Here is a 27,419-nt window from a genome sequence, read left to right as displayed (position 1 = left end):
TACATACTTAAAAGATATTTGGAACCTTGGAGACAATCTAAGTTAACATTACATACATGGAAATTTCAAGTTAGAATTCCAATGAACTGACAGCTAAACGAGTTTCTTTAACCTCAAACGAATACAAAATGTGTTAGCATTATCACCGAAAGCTTAAAATCATTTTTTAAAGCATTATTTTGGCGTATTCCCGAGCCACAAATGTTTGTGCATTGTAGTTTTAAGTTTAATCAAATTTAAAGATCTAAACTGTATAAATATCATTATTATTCTGATTTCTGTTAAAAGATAAAAAGACCTCGGCATTCTCTATCGATACTAGATTATATAACATTCAGAACCTGTAAAATTCAGTAAAAGTGACAAAGAAAATATATATATGCTGTTACTGTGGTGTGATGTTTAATTTTTCAGTTTGAACAGTATTTCTATATGTATAAATACGGATGCTTTTGTCTCTGTAATGCTGCATATGAGTTATATTAATGTGTTACATTGATGACAAATTGTCTGAATCATGGCAGTTTCCAAGGTATAGTCGAAATATTTACCGGAACAAAGTTTGTGTTTCAACATTAATCAGTACTCCATGATACCGTTTCATTAATCATTTAATGATAATCTAGATTAGCTACTCTAATATACTAGACAGACATTGTATATTGCTAAGTGACTACTGCTATATCAATAACCTCAGACAATGAACATTCATCGGATGATCCTCTTCTAAAGTTACTCAAATTGTTTTATACAATGGAGCTGACACAGAAAAAAATCTCCAAATACCATTTCCTGCTTAACCACCGGCTCAATTTCAGTTTCGTTGCCAAAAACAAATCATTCTTGGGTGATCGTCTATCACGATATTGAACCCTACTTTGCAGCTGTAACATGGCGTGTTCACGTCTTCATATTAAGTGTCTAGCAAAAATTTGCTTCATATCAGCTATATTTGTCCGAATTAAGATAAATTCAATCAAACATTTCTTGTGCGACTCTCTACAAAGATTTTTCAAATTAGTATATTTGTCCAAAACATAGCCATCAGATGTCGACGTCACTCTTTCTTAAATGCATTTTCTGAAAACTTTAAGAATCATCTTGTCAGAAACGCCTTACTTGATTCTAAAAAGATTTTTCACAGAAGTGTCTTTAGTGACCCTTTAAGGAAGAATATTCAAGTTATTCCGATTTGTAAAAGAACATGGCACCTTAGCTGAAATTAGAAAAAAACTTCAAACACCTTCTCAACCTTGACCACTTAACATATCTTAAAGTAATTTCACAGAAATATTTCTTTGATGATGACCCGCTCCATTATAATTTGTTAATGAACATGGCTGCGAGGGAAAGAGCTAGTTTGCCTTATATGGATTAATAGAAAACTTTGAAATGCTATCCTCTGAATCTGCAGGCCAGTTTGACAGGAATATATGTATGCATATACCATTGTGAATTTCCTTTTGTTATTTACGCGAATGAATACTATTTTGAGTTAAACTTGTAGTTTTAACAATTGTAACCCGACATGAAATAGCCTACTTATTGGGTGTCGTAACGAACCTGTATCGATATAATTATGTCTCCCCCCTCTGGGGGAGACATATTGTTTTTGCCCTGTCCGTCCGTCCTTCCGTCCGTCCGTCCGTACGTCACACTTCATTTCCGAGCAATAACTGGAGAACCATTTGACCTAGAACCTTCAAACTTCATAGGGTTGTAGGGCTGCTAGAGTAGACGACCCCTATTGTTTTTGGGGTCACTCCGTCAAAGATCAAGGTCACAGGGGCCTGAACATTGAAAACCGTTTCCGATCAATAACTAGAGAACCACTTGATCACGAATGTTGAAACTTCATAGGGTGATTGGTCAGGAAGAGCAGATGACTCTTATTGATTTTAGGGTCACTCCGTCAAAGGTCAAAGTCACAGGGGTCTGAACATTGAAAACAATTTCCGATCAATAACTAGAGAACCACTTGACCCAGAATGTTGAAACTTCATAGGATGATTGACCATGAAGAGTAGATGACTTCTATTGATTTTGGGGTCACTCCATCAAAGATCAAGGTCACAGAGGCCTGAACATTGAAAACCATTTTCGATGAATAACTAGAGAACCACTTGACTCAGAATGTTGAAACTTCATAGGATGATTGATCATGAGGAGTAGATGATACCTATTGATTTTGGGGTCACTCCATCAAAGGTCAAGGTCACAGGGGCCTGAACATTGAAAACCATTTCCGATCAATAACTAGAGAACCACTTGACCCAGAATGTTGAAACTTTATAGAATGATTGGTTATGCAGAGTAGATGAATCCTATTGATTTTGGGGTCACTTTGTCAAAGGTCAAGGTCACAGGGGCCTGAACATTGAAAACCATTTCCGACCAATATCTTGAGAACCACTTGACCCAAAATGTTGACACTTAATAGAATGATTGGTCATGCAGAGTAAATGACCCCTAACGATTTTGGGATCACTCTGTTAAAGGTCAAGGTCACAGGGGCCCGAACATTGAAAACCATTTCCGGTCAGTAACTTGAGGACCACTTGACCCAGAATGATGAAACTTCATAGGATGATTGGTCATGCAGAGTAGATGACCCCTAACGCTTTAAGGGTCACTCTATTAAAGGTCAAGGTCACAGGGGCCTGAACATGGAAAACAATTTCCAATCAATAACGTGAGAACCTCTCGACCTAGAATCATGCAGAGTAAATGACCCCTATTGTTTTTGGGGTGCCGTGCCATGAGAAAACCAACATAGTGGCTTTGCGACCAGCATGGATCCAGACCAGCCTGCGCATCCGCGCAGTCTGGTCAGGAGCCATGCTGTTCGCTAACGGTTTCTCTAATCGCTATAGACTTTGAAAGCGATCGCAAAGCCACTATGTTGGTTTTCTCATGGCACGGCTCATATAATGATATATAAATACGGATGATTTGTCTGAATAATGCTGCATATCAATTAAATCAATGTGTTACATTGAAGACACATTGTCTGAATCATGGTTTCCAAGGTATAGACGAAACATTTCCCGAAACAAAGTTTGTTTTTCAACATTATTCAGAATTCAATGACACCGCTTCATTAATCATTTAATGATACTCTAGATTAGCTGCCAGATATTGTATATTGCTCAATGACTATTGTTACATCAATAGCCTCAGACAATAACCTTCTGTTATTCAGTTTTGAAATACACTAAAGGCTAGTGACAAGTACCTTTTTGGATAAAGATCCATTTAAGATTGATGAAAGGAAAGCATTCTTTGAGATATTAAAAAGATATGAATTCAAATATGTGCTAAATGCATAGGTTTTGTGTCATAAGGTTAGGGTAAAAATCTCTGAACTGCTACTTTTATTCGTTAAACGTTTTTTTTTTTTTTTGTCTGCGCAACAACTGATGGTTGCATTACATCTTTCTCATATTTAGCATTTGTTTCAACGCAGGCAATGCCAGAAGTGAGTGGGTGAGTGTTTTTTTCTAGGCGATTTTTGATCGATATGTCATTTAGATGCGTTCAATTTACAGCTTTCAGAAATTGCTCTGTCAATAATCGTGAAGACACTTATGGATTTTCTGGATTATTGCAATGTGGACATTTAAGCTTTATAAAGGTATGGTTTTAGAACATTGTCAGAAGTTTAACAGTGCATAACTAGACTGTATAGATTAGTATTATACAAAGTTGATGAAAGGAGTAAGTAAGTAATAAGTAATAACAACGTTTAAAAACGCAATGTTATTTAACAATTAGTTAATTATCAGGTGCGAGTCCACGGTTTTTTCATGGGTTGAGGAGGTATTTTCGAGGGAGGGGAAGCGGGTCCGGGACCATGCCCCTCGAAACATTTTTGACAAGTATACCTCAATCTGATATATATTTGATATATATGTTAGATTAACAAGCATTTGACAAAGTTTATTTATTGACTGCCGCCAGGTCGCTCCGCTCTGCAATTATAAATAAATGAGGGAATTTAATTAATTATATATCAATCTGAGGTTGTATATGCTTGTCGGATTTTAAGGACTTTTACCCGCTGCAGCATGTCAGTATTTGCTTAAAGATGAAATGAAAACAGAGTCAGCCTGTTTCCAAAATTTGTTACACTTATTTGTAACTGAAAAACATGTCACATAATAATTCAATACTCTTCTATTTTTGGTTTACTTTTGTTACTGCTGTATGATTGTGACTTCTGTATGCTACTTTTGCACATGTATATCCCGAGACTGTCACAACTATTTTACTAGAGTTGCTGCTAGTTAGGTAGACATTAAAGAAGCCATTTTTGAATGTATATTTTGAATATTTATGGGACAGAATTGAGGTTGTGTACATTCTGCAGCATTTTACTGCAGACTGTCCCTCGGCTTTTTCCTTTCGTTTGTGAATGTTTTATTTGCTGTCTGTGTTGTCTGTGTCATTTTGTATGCTCCCTGTGTGTGTGGTTATTTATTAGGTACTTTTGTGAAGAGCGAATTTATCAAATCTGTGTTAAATTGTTTTAGTCTTTGTAAGTTATAAGCTTACTATAAAAAAACTCAAATGCCTGTTGAATCTTTAGTCTTTGTAGGTTATAACCTTACTAAACAACTGAAAACACAAATACTTGTTAAGCGCATCAGTCTTTGTTGATTATAACTTTAGTCAAACTCAAATAAATCCTTGTTAAATTGTTTAGTCTTTGTAGGTTATAGTCCTGGTAATATAACTAAACTCCATTTAAAACCCTTTGGTCTTTGAAATGGCGCCATAATATTCGCACGACACCTAAAACGTTCTTTTTGCATATTCAAACAAGTACTGTAAAATCATTTACTGTGTTGGTATCAAACTTCGTGGTTTTGTTAGAAAACGGCCATGAAGACATGTAGTCGTGGATTTCAGATTTGTAATGATAAGGTAAATAGAAAATATTGTCTGTTCCTTTGGAGCTAATTTCGTGAATTGATGCTACCGTGCATACCATGAAACTTTAATCTCCTGCAAATATCAATGATTTCACATTAACGTTTCTTAATATTCTGACGTCTCCAAGCTTACAGTAGTCACGTGTTTGTTTTCTGCTACTTTGTCTGTGAATAATTTATGGCTTTCCCAGTTATTTAATTTCTTCACACAATATCAGTAGTATATTCATTAATTTTGCATCGTTGGCAATCATAGAATATAGGTCATTGAAGTCAATATTGGGATTCATGAGCTAATGACGTAATGAGACTTCAAAATAGTTGTTGACGTCATTTAAAAATGAAATTTTATTCAAGAACTACCCAGTTAACTAGAAAGCATTTTATAGCAGCGCACACACTTGTGAAGGCACTATCTTAGATACATAAGCTTTTTGGTGATGTGTTTATATCGATCAGTCTGATGAGTGGCCTATCTACAGACAAGAGTCATAGACAGTGACAAGAGTCATAGACAGTATGCATCAGCTAATGATACACGTTCCAAAATTTGATGTAAGTCTGATATCGAAAACATCAATATATACGAAACATCAGTTAATTGAAATAATAGGGAAGTGTGCTTTTGGACTGTGATGCCATTTTCGCGTATAGAACAAATTATGTGGTAAAATAAAATGTCCGTCGGTTTTCTATAGATATATATGGGGTTAGAGAAATAAATTCAACACCCATATAAACAAGAATAAATTGATGATTATAAAGTATTAACTTTTGATAGAATTGTCAATAAACGTTAGTTTTAAAATTCTGTGTGTAGACTCGGTTATTTATATTAGGAGATTTGAATATTGAAGTGAGTAATTAAACGTTTAGCATACCCCCATTTAGCTTAACAAGAGAAAGGAAAAACTGTGAGCGCTTAATAGTTTAGCTTAAAACAAAAGTAAGTCACACAGAAACAGTGTAGTTATCAGAAAGCTGATCAACGGATATGAAATAAAAGTTGAAATACTGGCACATTCATATTAATGCTAGTGTGATAAAAGAGGGCCGATGACATATCGTCACAAAATATTTAAACGCATTAATGATAATTATGTTAGAAAAAAAAAGACGTAATGTTACATAAAGTTCAGCTGAAGCATGGCATGAGAGAAGTAATAATGTACTGTCACATATACTTCAGCACGAGTATGATATAACAGAAAAATATAATGACATTCTGAACGTAAGTAATATATGTGAAGTAATGGCATACTTTTACATATGGTTTGATCTTAGTAGGAGATCAGAGAAATGATGGCATGCTGTCACATATAGTCAAGCGTAAGTAATATATGTGAAGTAATGACATACTTTTTCTTATGGCTTAAACTTAATAAGAGATCATAGAAATAATGGCATGTTTTTACATAAAGTATTACAAATGTATGATATAAAATAAATAATGGCATGCTGTTACAACGCTAGTATGATATATATGACATAATGGCACATATAGTCCAATGCAAGCATGGTATGAGATGACTAATGGCATACTGTTATATGTAGTCTAAAGCAAGTATTGTCTGATACGACAAAGACATACTGTTACATATATTTGACATAAACGTGATGTAAATGATATATGGCCTACTGTAACATAGTTGTTACACGCAAGTGTAATAGGAAAGAAATAATAACTTACTGCTACATATAGTTCAACACAAGTATAACATGAAAGACATAATGCCAAACTGTTACTTAAAAGCTTAGAGTAAACTATGACATACTGTCGCATTAAACGAAGGTATATGAGAAAACGGCATACTGTACATACAATTTAACGTAAAAGTGATATAGAAGTAATGACATACTGTCACATATAGTTTAACGCAAGTATGGAATACTGATAGTTATAAATAAGAAAGAAAGAAATATATACTGTCAGATGTAGCTTAATGCACAACGTGTGAAATGAGAGACAGGGTGACATATTGCTATATATAGTTTAACGGTAGGATGATATGGGTAAAACCGTAACATAATGTTAGGTCTATTTTAACACAAGCATATTATAATAATTTGTAAGAAGTAACTCGGTTCAAAGAATATATTATTTTAAAGAAATGATAATGAATGTCAAGTGAAAGCAATATAAATTGTATTGGAATTTCAAAACAAACGTGCAATGCATCAAATATTTGAGTCTAGGAATATCTTTTACCACAATTCGTAGAGTTATAATACATGTGTATTGTTTAGGCAAAGTTTCATGTAAACATTATCATAAAAACTGTAAAAGATCAAAGTCAGAGCTTTCTTCTGATTTATCAATAAAAAAGTAATGTGTTTTTTTATCAGTTAAAACGCCAAAATATCCATCCATGTTACATAAATTTATAAAGATTCATGACAGTGCAGTAACATCCTTAACAAATTGCTGTTGCTCAGTTATGGTTACAAGTACTAAATGACAGAGCCTTAACGCAAAAGCACTTTATCATTTATAAAGGCAACATTGCTTATATGTTCGTATGATATTTACTGTATGTTATTCATATACCCTCGTGTGAAATATTATTCAGTCAATTCATAATTTCTCAAGAGCATTTTCTTTGAAGTAAAGCCTAATGAATGCATCATCCTATCGTACGAAACATATTTAGTATGACTCAAAAAGTACGTCATGAACTTAACCGAAAACTGGTTGCGACTATTAAACATTTCCGTCTCGTTTTTTATCTTCAAACAGAAGTATAGGAAGCCGTGTCGTTTAATTGGATTCCAAAAATTATAAGCTTTCTTCCGGCCTAATTGGCCTTAATCCTGTTTTATGCTGATTTAGCGAAACCTTAAGTTTCCTGTGGCGTGCATTTCTAGCGGTAAAGAAAAATATTGAATTGTCGAAGAATTGGTAATAAACTTCGTTTGTAAAATAGGTGGTGCCCTGTCACAGCTTGTCGATATACATTTTAATAGCAGCTACTCAATAATTCATATGTTCTTCCACAGCAGTCTTCTAATTATTTATTTATACATTACGTATATTTACAAAGCAGTTCTCAGTTTTAATTTTGTATCCGGCTTTGAGGAAAGGACTTTGAGATCAAAAGTCACCGTTTCTGTCTTTTTGAATGAGAGATGTGTTTGTTTCATTTATAAGAAAATATCTTCCGAAAATTGTAGGATGGTCGTGAATGCATTCAAGATTAAACGATAAAGCTGGTTAACCGTTAGCCTGCTAAATTTCTAAATATGGACTGGTCCATCGTTCAATTTGGACAATACCATTTATTATTCGAAGGGGTGTTCACTGAAAATTTACTGACTGAATAGTAAACAGTGCCGACCATGATCCGTTCAGGCTGATCTTGGTCTGCACTGGTCGCAAAGGCAGGATCCTTTGCCACCAGCAGGCTAAAGATTAATCAAACATTACTTTGTTAAACGAGAATAGGTGTAAAGCATATTATGTTCTAAACCAACAATAATACGATAGAAAGTCAGAAAACATATGAAATATTCTTTAAGTGTCACGTCCATTTTATCACGTGTTGTCAAAATTTGTATCGCAGTTTGCCTAAATGTCGGCACTGAAGGTAATAAATTATAATTGATTGTAAATGTTTACGCCGCTGATATTTTTTTTATAATCCCTGGTGTCATATTTGTGTAGTAGTAAGTCCGTCTTTATTAACATTATAAGTATATGTTTTAAGTATAATTTTTACATTATTAACATTAATTTTTAAGTATAATTTTAACATTATAAGCTACCAAAGGAAATTTTTACAGATTTTATATTCAAGTTGTATAGCATATGTATACCAATGGAATTTTGCCGAGCTATGTGCAGCTACAGACTGAATATTCATGAAAAGTGTCATCACTCTGTGTGCTTATCTAATAATGACAGATAAAAACATTAGCATTTTTAAGCCTAAGAGTCAGACTTTAAACAATGATGAATGAGGACCCAGCACTTACAAAATTACTCCTGATTTCCATTGTAAGGTTAGTCTTGTATCATTAATCAGTCAAATATTCAAAAGGTTATTACCATTTGATCAGTTCATTTTTTTGTTTAACCGTTCTCAATTGTCTTTGAAAGCATTGTACTCAGACTTGGTTACACATAACTGTCAATAATTGTATGTGATAAAATTGTAGATGCATTTAACAAAACATGTGAGGGAACAGTATATTTCCTTATTTTTACATACAAGGCTTCTCGATTTTTAAGTATATCATGAAGTAATATAGTAATCTGTCCACTAGTAAATTTGTCTGTCTAGGGCCGAATAAGATATGGATGAACGGCAACTGGACGGAACTGGTTACTTTGTTGAAAACAAGCGGTAGATCGTATTCACATATTAACTTAAAATGGTGCAATAATAATAACATAGAACTAACAGACACCAGGTACATAGCAGGGCACCGCCTTGTAAGTCTTGTAAGGTGTTTAATTCATATGTATTCATTTAGTAGTCATAGAGAAGCTTTCGTTGGAGTTAGTCAAGAAGAAAGCACAAATTTACTTTAACAGTTTTAGTTAAATTATGTACATCTGTTCTAAATTCCAGACGTTTGTATGCAACCTTTGCCATTTGTTTTCTTGTACGCTTTTCGAGAACTTTTAAGAAATTGAATTTCCACGGAATATTTTTCTTATCAACGGTCGTTGTCCTTTTGATAATTGCAGCTATTTCAGGATGTCTGATTTCGAGTTTCTTAAATTAGTTACAAAAGAATTGTATATCATAGTGTAGTAGTGTATCTCAAAGATATAGAATAACTGTACTATATCCAAGGTAAAGATGAAATATCTCTATGGATAAAGTGTGACAGGAATGACCGTACCGGCGACAGTAACCATCCGAACAAATCAACCCCCTTTACAATATTTACAAATTTATTTACATAAGATGATTATTTACAATTAATAGATGATATGAAAAAAACAACTGATTATAAGAAAAAAAATTAAAGTTCAGTATCTCCGGATACAAAAGATCTTACAGTTCTATTCTAAAGTGACGTGTCACAGTTCTTTAATTTAATTGCGAACTTTAAGTAGCACAAACAATATCAAAACGTATCATGAAATAAAGTCCCTTTAAACCGTGAATACGTTGATTCCGTATTGGCTCCCTATGGTGGTAGGTGATTGCATCCCTGAGCTGACTTCAGAGGATAACAAAAAACAGCGTCTTTGCGGTTTACGGCACAACCATGGGACGTAAGCTCTGCGCTGGGAATATCACATCCAGGCGAGTGAAGACAAGTGAACCTCGGGCATTGTACTTCCGGGTTATGACATCACCAGGTAAAATCGTCTGGCGGAAGAAGCTAAAATATATAACATATGGTAAGCACCATAGCAAAACAAATAAGTCAGGGCATATAACTGCTCCTTTGGGTACACCATACCTCCGTAGGCTCCAATAAATAATACGTGCTACTTAAACAAATATATGTGCTACTAAGTTCAGACGTCACATGATTACAATACGTCACTAATTACTTCCATTATTACAAAAATTACTTACTTAAAAGACTAAAGTTAAAGTATGAAAAAGATATGAAAAGTTTATGATGAAAAATATAGTAATGGAAATGATAAACTGCAGCCATTATTTACAACTACAAATTAACAAAATTCAATGTAAATCAAACGTTATATCATAGTTGGCATCCATATAATATCTAATGCCATAACTACAACGGACATTAATTAGATGTGCTATAGACTGGCACACAATTACAAATTACAATAATATATTACATACATGGTACTAGACTTGCCATATAGATTTATACATAACAATACAATGCAGTAATGGCGTTCCATAATTAACAAAATGTTTGACATATGTTTTTGAAACAGTGCTTTACAAATATCATGTTACAAGTTTCAGTATAAATCTTACATCTTATATAAACGAAACGTTTAGACTCCTCTTTCGAAATAATTTACAAAAGTCTGAAAAATTTAATGAATTATCCTAACATACCGAAACTAGCTAAAATCATATGCCGAAAAGTAAATGTTACAGAATTCTGTAGAATGCACAAAAATTTACCAAATAAAAATCGTAATGCAAAAATCATACAAAAATCTAACAAATAAATTTCTTACCTCGATCGAGAATAAATTTCTAGCAAGAAAATAATTCAGACATAGATTCGTCTATAATGTCGGAAGGTGGTGTGCGCAAGGCATATCTAGTCCAGTCTATTTAAAGGGTAATGTCCCGCCAAATACTAAATTTCATGGGATTCACGGCCTATGCGTGAACTTTTACTATTTCTATTTTCACGGGATTCACGATATAGCTGGGGAATCTAACTACTTTGGCGCGAATTTAAATTGACAATTTGAGGCCCATTATAGTGGTTTTGGGGATAAAAACATAAATTACTGAAGTTTATAAAATATCAACTTTCTTATTACTGAACCGAATTTAAAAAAAATTTACATGTAAATTTAAGTTATGAAATACAGAAAAACATGAGAGGTATTTTATGCGTGAAATCTGACATTTACCTCAATAACTCAAAAATTTGCAAAAAGATGATGCAATACCTGCATTTACACTACAGATAAAATAAGGCCCGTATGTCAATTTGTGACACACGTCCCCCCTTAAAAAGAAAATTTATAATTTTCTTAAATGAAAACAAAATGACATACTGAAAATAGCAAACACAACAAAAAAAAAAAAAAAAACAAACAAACAAAAAAAAAACACACTGTCACTATCTGTACACCATATAATATAGCCACCTGTCTACACTCTACTCAAATAATCTGCGCCTACATTTTCTCTACCAGAAATTGCTCTTATACTGATCCTATATGGCTGTAATGCCAATGCCCATCTCATCAGTCTGGAGTTGCTAAGTTTCGCTTTATTCAAATAAGTGAGCGGCTGATGATCTGTCTCTAATACAAAGTCCTTACCGAACAAATACCGGTGAAACTTAGCTACTGCCCATACTATCGCTAAACACTCCTTCTCTATCACTGAGTACTTTTGCTCCCTAGGTACCAATTTCCTACTAGCATATGCTACAGGTAATTTCTCTCCATCACTTTCCTGAAGTAATACTGAGCCTAAACCTAAATCTGAAGCATCTACACTCAATATAAAAGTCTGATCTAAATTTGGCAACTTCAAAAAAGGCGGACCCATTAAGGTAGCCTTCAAAGTCTGGAAAGCCTTTTCTTGACTTTCACCCCACTCTACAAGATTTGGCTGACCCTTTTTCGTCAAATCTGTGAGTGGAACTGCAATGGCGGCAAAAGTTGAGACAAACTTAAAAAATATCAATAAAAATACACATACAAAATAAATATCTGTCAATACATTTGAGAAATTTTCTAACAAGTCTACTACTTCCTGCTTACATTCTACTGGTAACTCTGGATTTATCTCTATATCTCTGTAGGTTTCTGTACCCTGCTTTATAGGACACAAAACTATATCCTTTTCTACTCTACTCGAAAACTCATCACTACTTTCATTCGGATCTAATCTGTCATAATCTCTCTGATCCTCCTCTACAATAGCTGCTCCAACCTTACTTAATATACCCTTATCTGGTATAGACTTACTATCATTCTTCCTTTCACAGTACTGTTTCAGCATGTTTGCGTGAAAAGTTTTCAACTTTCCGTCTACATCTATCCTGTAATCTAATCTATTTACTACCTCTACTACTACGTAAGGACCCTTCCAATGTAACAACAACTTATTATGTTTCGTAGGTAACAATTCAAGTACCTTACTACTTGCCTTAAACCTCCTATCTCTAGCCTTCCTATTGTAATACTTCTTGTATCTAGCACTCCTTTTTGCTAACTGTTGCTGAGCTATCTTACACGTATCCTCCAACTTTTCTTGCAAATCCATAACATACTGGTAAGTGGTTTTAACCTCATCATTCTCCGTCTTACCAGCCCATAACTTTCTTAGCACAGTTATCGGTCCACGGATCGTTCTACCATAAAGTAACTCAAAGGGAGAAAATCCCAAACTTTCTTGCGGAACTTCACGATAAGCAAACAACATAGCATTCAAATACCTATCCCAATCTCTAGGTCTCTCACTACACATACGCTTCAACATCTGCTTTAAACTACCGTTAAACTTCTCCACTAAACCGTTACACATAGGATGATACGGTGTTGTAGTTAAGTGCCTTAATGACAATAACCTACTTATTTCTGCCATAAGTTCTGACGTAAACTGCGATCCACAATCGGTAAGCATTTCCTCTGGCACTCCTAATCTACTATACATATCTACTAATGCCTCTGCTACTCTCTCAGTTTCAATACTAGGTAGTGCTATGGTTTCCGGATATCTAGTAGCATAATATTCCATAGTCAAAATGTACCTGTTTTTCCTATCAGTCATAGGTTCGATCGGACCAACGATATCGACAGCAACTCTCTTAAACGGAGTATCAATAAAAAGGCATTTTTCCTAACGGAACTTTACTTACTCTACCCTTAGCTATAGTACGTTGACAAATACTACACGACTGACAGTACGTCCTAACCTCTGCCATTACCCCTGGCCAGTAAAATTCACCTAATACCCTATCACTAGTTTTCCTTACACCTAAATGGCCTGACAGCAACGAATCATGTGCAACTTTCATCACAGTTTCTCTAAGACATTTAGGTACAATCAACTGTCTACTTTTGTCTAAATTCTTGGCGGTATACTCTCTATATAACAATCTATTCCTTATCTCAAACCTAACTGAACCTTTACCTCTACACTGCTTAATCGTACCTTCCTCAGCCTTCTTTCTACACAAATCTAAAGTGCTATCTTTCTGTTGCTTTTCTAAGAATTCCTCTCTAGATACATCTAAAATCTGAGACGGAACTTTAAGCTTTACTTGCTTCTTAACTTTGGCTTGCGCCCTAGTTTCTACTGCTGACGCTAAACTACTAAACTGAGGTTCTACAGCTCCCTCTACATTACCAATTATAACATCGTTGGTAGGATTATCTACAACCAACGCCTCTACTGTACCCTTGAAATACGGACAATCAATATCTATTCTAGCTACATCTAGCCTATGTTCACTCCCATCTATGTACTTACATCTACGGGTTTTCTCTAAAAACTGACTTGCTTCTACTAAGTCCCGTTTCACTATCAGACATGTACAACCTGTATCCCGCATAGCGATTACATCCCTACCATTACAAGTACCGGGTTTTGTAGGACATGTGCTTACACTAAGCATACCTAACTCCTCAACATCACTTAGTTCTATAATACTTTTTCCACTCTCTGACCTACTTGACTTACTCCTATCTCCATCTCTATTTCTTCCTCTACCTCTACTCCTAGATCGGTCACGGCCTCTACCTCTATTTCTATTTTTCTTACTATTTCTATTCTCCATTTACTACTTTCCTGTTCTACATCTACCTCTGCTGCTGCATTAGCACTATTACCGTACTTTCCACTCCTACAGTAATATGAGCTATGTCATATACGACCACAATTAGTACACTTCAGTACACCAAAGGGTTGATAACCTCTACCTCTATTAGCAACATTGCTACTACCTCTATTACTAGTGCCTACATTACGACTAATAGGATACTGTCTCTGAGGTATTTCATATGGTTTATGGTTCCGGTCCTTATTGGTTCGATTCACGACATACTTGGGACCTCCACGAGTCTTTGCAAACAAATCTGCATCTTCTGCTACATCCTTAGCTTTAACTAACCTCTTACTACTCAAATTCTGGTATAGTTCTCTATTACATACATCTAAAAATTGGTCCCTAAGTATAAAATCTAATAATCCTTCGTACGGTCTCTCTACCTTACTCAGTCTAAGCCAACCATCTAAATATCTACTTATTCGGGCTAGAAACATCACAAAGGTCTCATTATCACGAGGCCTTTCAGTTCTAAACTTTTTCTTATAGCCATCGTCAGTGAGTTCGAACTGACGTAGCAAAGCGGCTTTCAGTTTATCATAATCCTTCCTATCTTCCAACGGAAGCCTATCAATAACCTGTCTTGCCGTACCCTTTAGAAGGAACGGTAAATTAAGTGACCATATCTCTTTATCCCAATCCTTCGCAACAGCGTACGTTTCGTACACATTCAAGTACGCATCCATGGAATCAATTTTCTCATCAAAGGGAGACATCTTAACCTTTACCTTTTTCTTACTCATCTTTTCTAAATCTGTCTTAAACTTATGCTCCGTTTCTAATTTCCTACTTTCTGCTTCCTCCTTCTCTGTTTCTAACTTTCTAGCAAACATTAACTTATCCTTTTCCATTTCTAACTTATCCTGTTCTAACTTACGTTCATATTCTATCTTTTCCTTCTGCAACCTAGCCTCTAACTCTAACCTTACTGTCTCTGCTTCTAATCTTTCCTTCTCTGCTTCTAAACTACTTTGTTTTTCATATTCTATCTTTTCCTTCTGTAACCTAGCTTCTAATTCTAATCTTTCCTTCTCTGCTTCTAAACTACTTTGTCGTTCATATTCTATCTTTTCTTTCTGCAACCTAGCTTCTAACTCTAATCTTTCCCTATCTCTTTCTCTCTCTGCTTCTAACCTAATTTTCTCTGCTTCTAATCTACTATGTCTTTCCTCACGTTCCCTAGACTGCTCTTCCTTAACAAAGTTACGTAACTCCTCTCCTTCATAACCTAACTCTTTTCCTACCTTCGTTAGCTCTACTACACTAGTCATGATTACACTACGTTAACACTATATAACACTACAGTACAACAGCTACTATAACAACCTGAGACACTAGTTGAACAAACGTGAGGGAATACTAGACTACACTAGTTTACACTAAAGCTCTACAGTTACCACTGAAGCCAAACAAAATACTATACTCTAAGTATATACTATACAAAACGTCCTCACTAAGATAATAATACACTAAGTTGCGCAACAGTACTATGTGTCAATCAAGGTTGCATAGGCAACAATCAACAATGTATAGTGACAGTAGGCTGCAACAATACCCTAGCCTTATCAAATATCAATCAACTGTATCTAGTGTTAACACTTTAGTGTAACAAATAAAACAAAAATAAACCAAAGTGCTTTATCCTAAGATAAAGTATAGGTATAACACAACTGTGTAGCACTAAAACTTAAAAGTAAGTAAAAGTATATGCAAGTAAACAAGCTTGCTAACACACAAAAATTAAAATACTGTATCTAGTATGTTTACAGTACACTAATATATAATAGGATCACTGGGAGAAGTAGGGCAACGCACAAGTAAGAGTGAGTAGGATAACTCTTCTTGTCAAGGGCGGTCACTCTCAGCACAGATATATGATGGCTTAATCATAGAGTGACACAAAATAAACCCAAAAGAAAAATAAAAGGAACGAACTCACCCCAGAATCCAAGTGTCGTATGCAACTGTCTATCAGTCTGTGACCACTAAAGCTGGTTAGCTGAAGCTATGAATCTGTCTTGTCTTGTCTGAAGTAAGACGCCACTCTGAAAAATGAATAAAACTATTATATGTGTACCAATAGAACAAAACAAGAGGAATCTTTACAAATTATTGCTGCAGTTAAATGGGTGTTAATAATGTTCGAATAGCTACTGTATCTGGTCGACCAATCCCACTTCTGACACCATTGGAACAGGAATGGCCGTATCGGCGACAGTAACCATCCGAACAAATCAACACCCTTTACAATATTTACAAATTTATTTACATAAGATGATTATTTACAATTAACAGATGATATGAAAAAACAACTGATTATAAGAAAAAAATCAAAGTTCAGTATCTCCGGATACAAAAGATCTTACAGTTCCATTCTAAAGTGACGTGTCACAGTTCTTTAATTTAATTGCGAACTTTAAGTAGCACAAACAATATCAAAACGTATCTTGAAATAAAGTCCCTTTAAACCGTGAATACGTTGATTCCGTATTGGTCTTTGCGGTATACGGCACAACCATGGGACGTAAGCTCTGCGCTGGGAATATCACATCCAGGCGAGTGAAGACAAGTGAACCTCGGGCATTGTACTTCCGGGTTATGACATCACCAGGTAAAATCGTCTGGCGGAAGAAGCTAAAATATATAACATATGGTAAGCATCATAGCAAAACAAATAAGTCAGGGCATATAACTGCTCCTTTGGGTACACCATACCTCCGTAGGCTCCCATAGATAATACGTGCTACTTAAACAAATATATGTGCTACTAAGTTCAGACGTCACATGATTACAATACGTCACTAATTACTTCCATTATTACAAAAATTACTTACTTAAAAGACTAAAGTTAAAGTATGAAAAAGATATGAAAAGTTTATGATGAAAAATATAGTAATGGAAATGATAAACTGCAGCCATTATTTACAACTACAAATTAACAAAATTCAATGTAAATCAAACGTTATATCATAGTTGGCATCCATATTATGTCTAATGCCATAACTACAACGGACATTAATTAGATGAGCTATAGACTGGCACAAAATTACAAATTACAATAATATATTACATACATGGTACTAGACTTGCCATTTAGATTTATACATAACAATACAATGCAGTAATGGCGTTCCATAATTAACAAAATGTTTGACATATGTTTTTGAAACAGTGCTTTACAAATATCATGTTACAAGTTTCAGTATAAATCTTACATCTTATATAAACGAAACGTTTAGACTCCTCTTTCGAAATAATTTACAAAAGTCTGAAAAATTTAATGAATTATCCTAACATACCGAAACTAGCTAAAATCATATGCCGAAAAGTAAATGTTACAGAATTCTGTAGAATGCACAAAAATTTACCAAATAAAAATCGTAATGCAAAAATCATACAAAAATCTAACAAATATATTTCTTACCTCGATCGAGCATAAATTTCTAGCAAGAAAATAATTCAGACATAGATTCGTCTATAATGTCGGAAGGTGGTGTGCGCAAGGCATATCTAGTCCAGTCTATTTAAAGGGTAATGTCCCGCCAAATACTAAATTTCATGGGATTCACGGCCTATGCGTGAACTCTTACTATTTCTATTTTCACGGGATTCACGATATAGCCGGGGAATCTAACTACTTTGGCGCGAATTTAAATTGACAATTTGAGGCCCATTATAGTGGTTTTGGGGATAAAAACATAAATTACTGAAGTTTATAAAATATCAACTTTCTTATTACTGAACCGAATCTAATAAAATTTACATGGAAATTTAAGTTATGAAACACAGAAAAACATGAGAGGTATTTTATGAGTGAAATCTGACATTTACCTCAATAACTCAAAAATTTACAAAAAGATGATGCAATACCTGCATTTACACTACAGATAAAATAAGGCCCGTATGTCAATTTGTGACAAATTAAGGCCCGTATGTCAATTTGTGACAAATTTACAAAAAGATGATGCAATACCTGCTTTTACACTACAGATAAAATAAGGCCCGTATGTCAATTTGTGACATAAAGAACAAGCTTATACTTCATTGCTTTGTGAGCGACTGGGCTTTCATCCTTAATAGTTTCATAATGTTTATAATGCACCAACTATGAATATATAATAAAGAAATGATTGTCCTTTACTAATCTAATTCTAAAATCAGTAAAAAAAACTTCTATGAGCTCCATTAAGATATTTGATTGCTTCATGTAGTTTAGAAGTCCAGCCCTAACGAGTCAACAGACATCGAAAATTAGGTCATGACTCCCTGAAATCTTAATTACAGTCAAACCCACCATTTTGTTTTAATATATTATCAAAATGAATATTTCAGAATCAGCACCAGGTATCAAGGTTTAGTTCTATAATGTTTGGGTTATGTTCTTGGTAATATATTGCTCGTAAATTTCCTGCAACGAATACATTTTATTGGTATTTGGAGTTTAGAGCAAAACGATAATATCAATGAAATAGAAAAATAGAAGCCGAAGAGTAATATCTCTAGAATAATAGTTAAAGTGCTCTGACGGGGTCGTATGTACTCATGCATACTTTCTAATACGCCTTGTGAGACTTTGCTTTCTCTTTAAGTGGTGTTGGTTATATTTGTTTCTCAGTTATAACACCTCAATGCATTTTAACGTCCTTGCACTATAGACAAAACAGTATGTTTGATAGTTTGCTTGCAATGTCCCTGACTGAGTCACCACAAACGCTTTTACCAAATTTCCCAGTGTGAGATTTAAGAAATAATGTAAAGAAAAACCGTGTTTTAACGTTATTAAAATAGAGAAAAGTGAAAACTTCACAGGTCGCTCAACACGACAAAAATGGAAATGTTGCAGGCTCGGTTTGATTGAGCCTGTTCATAAACGGTAGTGGAAATACATGCTAATACAAGGAAAGAGGTTATACATCAGTGGAATAATTTCACAAGGGCGTAGGCCGAATGAATTATTTTGGCGACGTAGAACCGATTTTGAGTGTATTAATATTTAATTTAGGTAAAACACGATTTTGCTATACATTATATCGATTCTAATATGCCCTTAATCTAAAACAGTAGATAAAATATAGTAGCGCCCTTTCTTGGTCGCAACAAAAACATTGACGTCGTCGCACGTTAACGTGACGCCATTTTAGCGTAAGCGTGTTTTAACTGAAACAAGCATATTAGAATATGGTTTCAATATTCATTTTTTTTCAACCAATGGATAGCTTTGATTTGATACACTCCAGGCAGGGCAATTGGGGATAGCTTATATTTCTTACAAATATTTAGGAATATTTGACAACCTCAGCTTGTATGTTAGTAAGACAATAATCTATGCGGTGTTATTGTGCCAATTCATAATATCTCAAGGGTCTTATTCCACGAAGTCAGTGACAACATCACGTACGGCGTATTAACACGACAACTCAGAAATATGTTTTTAACTCTGCTGGAAACTATGCAATTATCCCTGAACATTTCCTTTCAGTTCCTGTCTTCAAAGGAATACAGTTGATGTTGTTCAACTTGATTGCAGCTTAATTGAATAATGTCAAAGGATTTTCTAACTTTGTAAATCGTCCTGTCTAAGTAGCCTAAATCCTGTTTATGCTGAGTATAGGAAACGTACTTACTGAAAATAATATGCTTAGCAAAATGTGAATGACATGATCTCGCTGTACCGGTCTCTGTGGTTATACTTGACTTTGATATAACCACGGAATAAACGACTGCATTTGTAGGTAGTTTTACATGCTCTTTATGCATAAATTTAGTACGAAAGACGCTGTTCTTTGTAGCCACTGTATATAATGCAATATTATTATATTAAGCAGAATCTAGCAAATACCCTAGATAATCCACGGAGACCTTTAGTTCGAAATATAAAATCCTGTAATTTAGTTATATGTCCGCTGTGATTTATATACGTCTGCAGGGGTCATAGCCATTACCTTCAATTAAAGTAACTGTGCTGTCGTAAACATCTTTCAAATGCTGGAACTAAACGTCCGCAGTACATTTCTTAGTCTGCGGTCGTGGCCCCTACGGACTTCACTACATTTTCAAGACGTCCGATTGCTAGTTTTGAGAACTACTACAGGTCCCAATGGAATAATATATCACAATATTCCTCACCTTGGTCTGACGTGTTTTATTCTTTGCATGTGATTTAGGACATCGTAAGAATAGTATATTAAGTTTTCAGATACAGAAAAAGTTGCATTTGCGCAGAATGAAAAGAAATAAGTTACTGTCTATGTACCAGAACGTCACAACGTATCTCACGAGCCGGCAAAGCAAATAAAATAAATTACTTGTCTATCCTGCCAGAAACTGAACTGAAAATAATGACAAATACTGAAGTTTATGAACAATCATTCTTTGTCCTTCTTGTACTTCTACCCTTTTTCATGTTTCATTTTAGACATTCAATATGTTCACAAGCCAAATGGTTTATCGCGGCCAGAAATTTGTACAAACCGGACAGAAGTTGCGAAATTGTCATTTGTGCAGGAAAGAAGCGTTTACCATAATGTCCAGTACTGGACAGGTATAGTGACATACGTTTAAGATATCATGCTTTCTGTTTATGCAGGTAAACTTGTGTTTGGTTAAATTTCAACAGAGCACAATTGTCTGAACAGTGTACAAACTCATTACTGTTTTTTCAGGCAAGGGTGGAAAAAAAGTGGTAGACAATGAAAGCAGTAACATTTTTATTAAAAAAAAATAAACAATGAGACAGACATTTCCAACATCTTTGGACGGTTCAAAAATCCCATGTTAAACATACGATAAAGCCCGAAACGCGTAAAAATGTTCCGAATGTAAATCGGGTGAAGTAGGCGCTCTATGTATAGAGTTAGATTATGCGTCTTGATACTGTACCAGATGGGTCGGTCAATTGTGGGTTATTGATTACACTGGGCGAGTCTACTTACTTATTACTTGAGGATGAAAAAAATGTTGTTTTTTTTAAATGTTGCTCTTAAACAAGGCTGGCGGTTGAACTACAAAAAGTACAACAACAGTTAATTCACAACAAATCGTACGGTATGTTTTATAATCAGTAGGAGCTAGTCGTATTTACGCTTATAAGACCTGTTTCACCCGTAAGTAAAGAATTCACAGGTCCATCATGAAATATTTTCCCCAGCGCGCATACTTCACCTGTTTCGTATGATCGCGGCCTCCAGGCCGTGATCAATAAGTGGGAACCCAAATTATGTGCCGTTGTTCGGAACGACTTACGTCTTGTCCCAAGATAAGTTTTCTTTGTTATACGATACTTTCGAAATATCTCAGCGATAGGAAAACATTCAAAGAATAATGTGATTATGACCAGCAGGTACGCATAGACATTAGTCTTTCACTGCAACAAAAGGTATTTCATGATCAGAAAGTTAAGGGATAGACCGGACTCGTATTTGATGTTTCTAAAGTAACACAATGATTAATTTGTCTGTCGTTCTAACGGCTCGTATCTCCTGAATTTTCAAATAATGGATCTAGAGAATTTTCTGGAAAGATTAGACATTAAACGCGTACAGTTCATGATAGAAACAGTATGAACAATGCATGTCATTAATGTGATCAGAAAGATATTGTCTTTGTTCGAAGAAAATTTTTAATCTAACAATGAAGAAAATCTTTGGATCTAATATTATTGTCTTTGTTAGGAAGAAAATCTTTAAATCTAACAATATCTTTATTAGGAAGAAAAAGATACAAACGGAATATCAGATATTTTATATATATAACAATAATCTAGTATATCGCAACTGATACACCTACTTTGAAAGTTGTAAATTCACTAGGAATTTCATTATTTATGCTACAGTACATTCATCTTCTCATCTTTTACGAAAATGAATCGACATCAAACAGTTTTTACTTGATCATCCCGGTCAAAAACAAAGTGTCTCCTTTGTAACCCTTTGAAAACAAGTAATGAATGAAACCAAACCGGAAACATGAACTCTTAAGTACTATATCATAGAGACGTCTTTCTAAGAGACTTTAAAGCTTTCTTTAGTTAAAAAATTGATTGTACGATAAAATTTTATAAAATACTTGTAATAGGAATCTGGCTGTCAAGTAGTGTCAGTAGATTCCGATCAAGATGGCAATGGTATATTTCCGTTTTACTGCAAGAAAAACAGTTTTCTTTGGAAAGCAGGATGTTGCATTTTTACGTGCACGCATGTTATACTTTATCTATTCTTTATATTTCTGTGTTTAACATGTAGGTACAAGTTTCAATTTGCTATCTCTCGGAAAATATATATGTCAGTAACATAACAATGAGATACTTCTTGTCCCAAGACAGTTTTGTATGACAGAAGTTCAGGTATGCATCTTGACAAACGCCATTGAATTTCAGACAGATCTTCTCGCCTCTAGAGGAAAGGCCGAGATATATTAAATTTCAGACAGTCCTGTTCTCGCCTCTAGGGGAAAGGTCGAGATATATTAAATTTCATACAGTCCCGTTCTTGCCTCTAGGGCAAAGGCCGAGATATATAATAAATTTCAGACAGTCCTGTTCTTGCCTCTAGGGTGAAAGGCCGAGATATATTAAATTTCTGACAATCCTGTTCTTGCCTCTAGGGGAAAGGCCGAGATATATTAGAACCCGTCATCGTAACCTGAACGTTATGTCTGCAAGTAGGGACTTCTTTACCTGATTAGTTAATACAGCGGATTTCGAATTGTCCCTCATTTCTAGAGTAGAGTTGGATGGGATATATTACATATTACTTAGGAATCTCGAAGCCGCTGTAAAACAAACTCTTTACCAATGTAACAATAAGTTAGAAGCGTGAAGTACTGAACTTTAACTTGAACTTAAAGACATGGAAAGGAATTAATAGAAGCATTTACTTGCTTGTTTTCCAATCCAACATTTCACAAATGTATTTGGCACATGTATTTGATTATGTAACTTTATCGAAAGAAATAAAAATATGTTTAAACTAACTAAAAGACTAAAATTATAAATGTTAGCATTTTACTTTCACAATTTTCGGTACAAGTGTTCTGTATCATCAGATAAAAATACCCACTCGTTTTCTTTTATTAGTACGCCGCCTAACTTCTGCCTATTATTCAACAATTGATGAAATATAGGAACATATTTATTTTATCTTAATTAGTGTATATGCATTATGTGAAAATTTGAGCAACGTATTGTACACAATACTGGTACTGAAACTTTCCATGTATTCTCCTCTAGTATACATTCGGGACACGTTTTTGTGCTTCATAGACAGTTTATAATTCACTTAGAGGGATACATTGTACCATTTCAGCTTGATTAATTTCTTTTGATCCCCACACAGTTCGCATGTTGTATTGACAACAATCAGTTTACAACACGAAATTAACATTATCAAACGGCCTAGTCCTGAATTAAACAAACAAATAGATAATGTACATATATTCAACTTTAAAAACATAATAATGCTACTTTTTCATAATTATTCCGACAGTAAGTTTGTATATAAAATCTAACTGTTTGCTTCGTCAACAGTCAGCGTGTTATAATGCAAAAAGTAAGGTATTTACAGGTAGTGCCACATATAAATATCAAATTTGTTGAATTCTTACTACACATAACTTGTCGAATTTGCAGAATATACATCTTGTTGAATGTCTATTCTGTTATAGGACTGCTGAATACGGAAACACCACTCCATATTAATGTGCTTTATTTCCAGACAGGATTACAAAACATGCTCACGGTAATTGATAAAAATCTAGACATTGTTCATAATTGTAGACGCTCGTTGATGTTCACACAAAAGTTCACGACCAATGTGTCAATGTGATGTGTATAATCACTGACGTAAAGAATTATTATGAACAAAGAGGGATAAAAACACCACTTGTAACGGTTGATTTATACCATCATGATAAAAATAAATATTGTGAGTTTACAATTTCAACATAAAGACACGAAAATAAAATCTGACTTTGTTTTTTAACATGTTTACATTTAAAATTCAAACATTTGATACGACTAAAACCAACGGAATGCATTAAAATTATATAATAAGAAAGTACTAAATGATTGTTTTCGTTTTTTGTTGACGCAGAGTAAATAGTTTGAAATGCCAAATGAAAGAAAAATGGTTGCAAAACTGTAACGTCATTAATGTCTGTTTGGGAATAATTTAGTCGATTTCGTAGTTTTGTCAGACTAAAAAATAAATTCTAAGACACTATTTAATCCCCAAATTTAATTCGCTTGTGTCAAACGACACAATTTTGTGCCAGCGAAACTAAACGATTTCAACAGTAACCAATTATTGGTACAAATGTACGTGAATAAAATGCCGTTTTTACTTTATGTAAGTAAAGACTTGCTTTGTTAAGGGGAATGATTATCTAGATCAATAGAAAAAAAATGTATAGTGTAGTGATCGAGTTATTTTTGTTTGATATTGTACACGTGTCTTATTGAATATGCATGAAGTAGTTCCAGATCGCGACATTGTCTTATAAATTATTTCTCTACCGATCAAAACAGTAACAAAAAACCGATCTATAGTAATTGGAAACTTCATTGTTTCTTGACAGGTTTAAAAGATGTGGAGAGAGGTACTTGTCGACTGGAGGAGGGATATACGACATATGATGAACAATAAAGTGCTTCTGTGAGAAGGCTGTCGATCGATTTGTGAAGAGAGGCTCTTAAGAAAACCAGAGTAGAGAGTTTTATTTGGTTTAAGCATTGGTATAGTTTGCGTCAACGGTGTGCGAATATGGAATAAATATTTACGGAGCGCTTTTAAATAACAACGGTTGTTGGTGAATAATGAACTTTGTTATTACGGTTTCATAGGTATTATCTGTTTGCAGTGCAAATAACATAATATTGGTTTTCTTTGTTAATGTTGTAGCATGTTACGCTGGAAAATGTAACAATACTATCATTCATTAGCAAATATACCAGGAATATATCTGAGTCAAATATGTTTCATAAAACAATACATCGATTGAAAAAAGTATTTTACTGTTTGGTCTAAAGGTCAAAGACAGAATGTGATCTTAAAAGTTTTACGCCAGTGGTGAACATGGTAAATGACATGATTATATAAGTGTATATATTTACTTTAATATAGCTGTAAAACATGGATATATACAACAAAACTTAAACTGCAAATGTAATAGGCGCGAAAGTGGTGCTATAAGCAATAATGGATGTTTCGGTTTTGCTCAACTGGGTCAAAGTGTGCTGCCTAGGACTGATGCTGTGTTTACGGGATTCTTTAAGTATGGAAAACATGGTAAGTATATTATTTTGAACACTTATGTCAACCTTGTTCTTTCATAAAATTGACAACAACGTATATATATATTACTTGTATGTTTCAAACATATTCTTTATAATCGTTTCACTAGAAAAAAGTTGCATGGGATAAATATTGTTGTGTTAGTATCAGAATGGCTTAATTGATCTATTTCGAACTCGGCAGACCTATACATAGTGTTATAGGGAAATGGTATATATATTCGTTTTAAAAAATACTGAAATTAAAGGAAATTGACAAGGATTATTTGACGCTTAAAATGGGAAACGCGCATACTGTAGATATATTGAACCGTTGTTTTTGTTTTGCTTGCGAACGTATCTCTTCTTTAAACGTTGATGACTTTTAATCTGTGTTAATAAAGTCAGCTCAGTCTCTCAATTCCCAGAATGTATTTGTAATGCGAATCAATTAAACATGCAACATTTTCTTACTAGAGGGCGCCATGACGTAATGGTAAAATTCGTTGTTTTTGAATTACTTAACCCTCATCTCTGTGGGTTGTTCTTCATGTGCGGAAGCTATCCAGCCGTCTTGATCGGTAGTTCTGTACAAGTGCTCGCGCGCGCCTGTAGATAATCATCGAAGAGGCAGCTGGAGTATTCCTCAATTATTGAAAGTTGAAAGTGTCTGACTTGAATTTTGTCAAAGAGACTTTAAAACCATAGAGGGTTTTAGTTCCGAAATTATTATTTCGTTTTCTTTGCATGGTATTTGCCTTGAATTAAAGCAAGACATTAAAATAAAAAAGGGGAAAACAACAGGTCGCTTAACATGACATAAGCACTACTGCTTCAAGTTATATCCGAACTTATTTACAAACTTCGTAAAAGGTCTTCCAAATTATAAAGAGTTCTATTGAAATCGGTTATGGTACTATTTGAGGCACATTCAGTCCTTTACCGATGTACGCTGACTTTCCTGTCTGTTTCTTTCTGGCGGGCAGATTGCAAGGGATAGAATACATCACAAGATCCTTTGGAAGCACAACATATAATTATGCAATTAAAGCTAAAGAAAACCCTGTTTGATTAAGTCTGCCAATGAGAGCTATTGAAATTTGCAACAAACATCATGCATACTTGCACCGATTTCAGTGGAACTCTATTTTTAGTTGGAGGTGATGGGGTGAGTGTTGAGGTAGGGAAGTGGATATTCACTTGGTGTACTGCCTTATGCAAAGTCAGAAAGCACAAACAATAGCTGCGTTTGTTTTGTATTATATAAATGCACGAGAGCATTTCTTTTGTTTACATATCGTGTCTTTTCTTGCCATGATATCAGCTAGGGAATCAGCGTCTGAGGATAACATCCTGCATCTTTGGAAAATGAAATGAGCCTCACCATGAGAAAAACCAACACATGTTCGCTTTCAGAGCCTATTGCAATTAGAGAAATCGTTAGCGAACAGCATGGATCCTGACCAGACTGCGCGGATGCGCAGGCTGGTCTGCATCCATGCTGGTCGCAAAGCCACTATGTTGGTTTCCTCATGGTGCGGCTCAAATGGATATGGACTGAGTATATGTGCATATTAAAAAGTGTTTTATTTCCCCATTGAAAGTTCTGCAACACAGTACCAGCTGTGTTGGAATACATGTTTGTTTCGCCTCGTTACCTGATATTTCTTTGTATTTGGTAGATATATTTATATGAACATATTCATACATGAAATAATCTAGCGCTTTACTTTAAAGGGTCTGTGTTCTTA

General features: G+C 34.5%; 1 protein-coding gene across 2 annotated transcripts in view; it reads left to right on the top strand.

The window, feature by feature from the left end:
* Positions 1 to 3,495: 3,495 nt before the first annotated feature.
* LOC123554940 (matrix metalloproteinase-24-like) overlaps positions 3,496 to 27,419 on the top strand; it is a 94,127-nt gene continuing 70,203 nt past the window's right edge. The window contains exons 1-2 of one of the 2 annotated variants that reach the window (XM_045345390.2): positions 3,496 to 3,634; positions 24,975 to 25,684. In XM_045345390.2, the coding sequence (XP_045201325.2) occupies positions 25,595 to 25,684 (90 nt within the window). In that variant the 5' untranslated portion in view covers positions 3,496 to 3,634; positions 24,975 to 25,594. Of the gene's footprint in view, positions 3,635 to 24,969; positions 25,685 to 27,419 lie in introns of those variants that run through there. The other variant, XM_053547555.1, reaches the window with a different exon arrangement.

This window comes from Mercenaria mercenaria, chromosome 7 (genome assembly GCF_021730395.1).
Source record: "Mercenaria mercenaria strain notata chromosome 7, MADL_Memer_1, whole genome shotgun sequence".
Classification (NCBI taxonomy): Eukaryota; Metazoa; Mollusca; class Bivalvia; order Venerida; family Veneridae; genus Mercenaria; species Mercenaria mercenaria.
The sequence above is the reverse complement of the archived record's forward strand: the minus strand, read 5'-3'. Positions and strand labels throughout refer to the sequence as shown.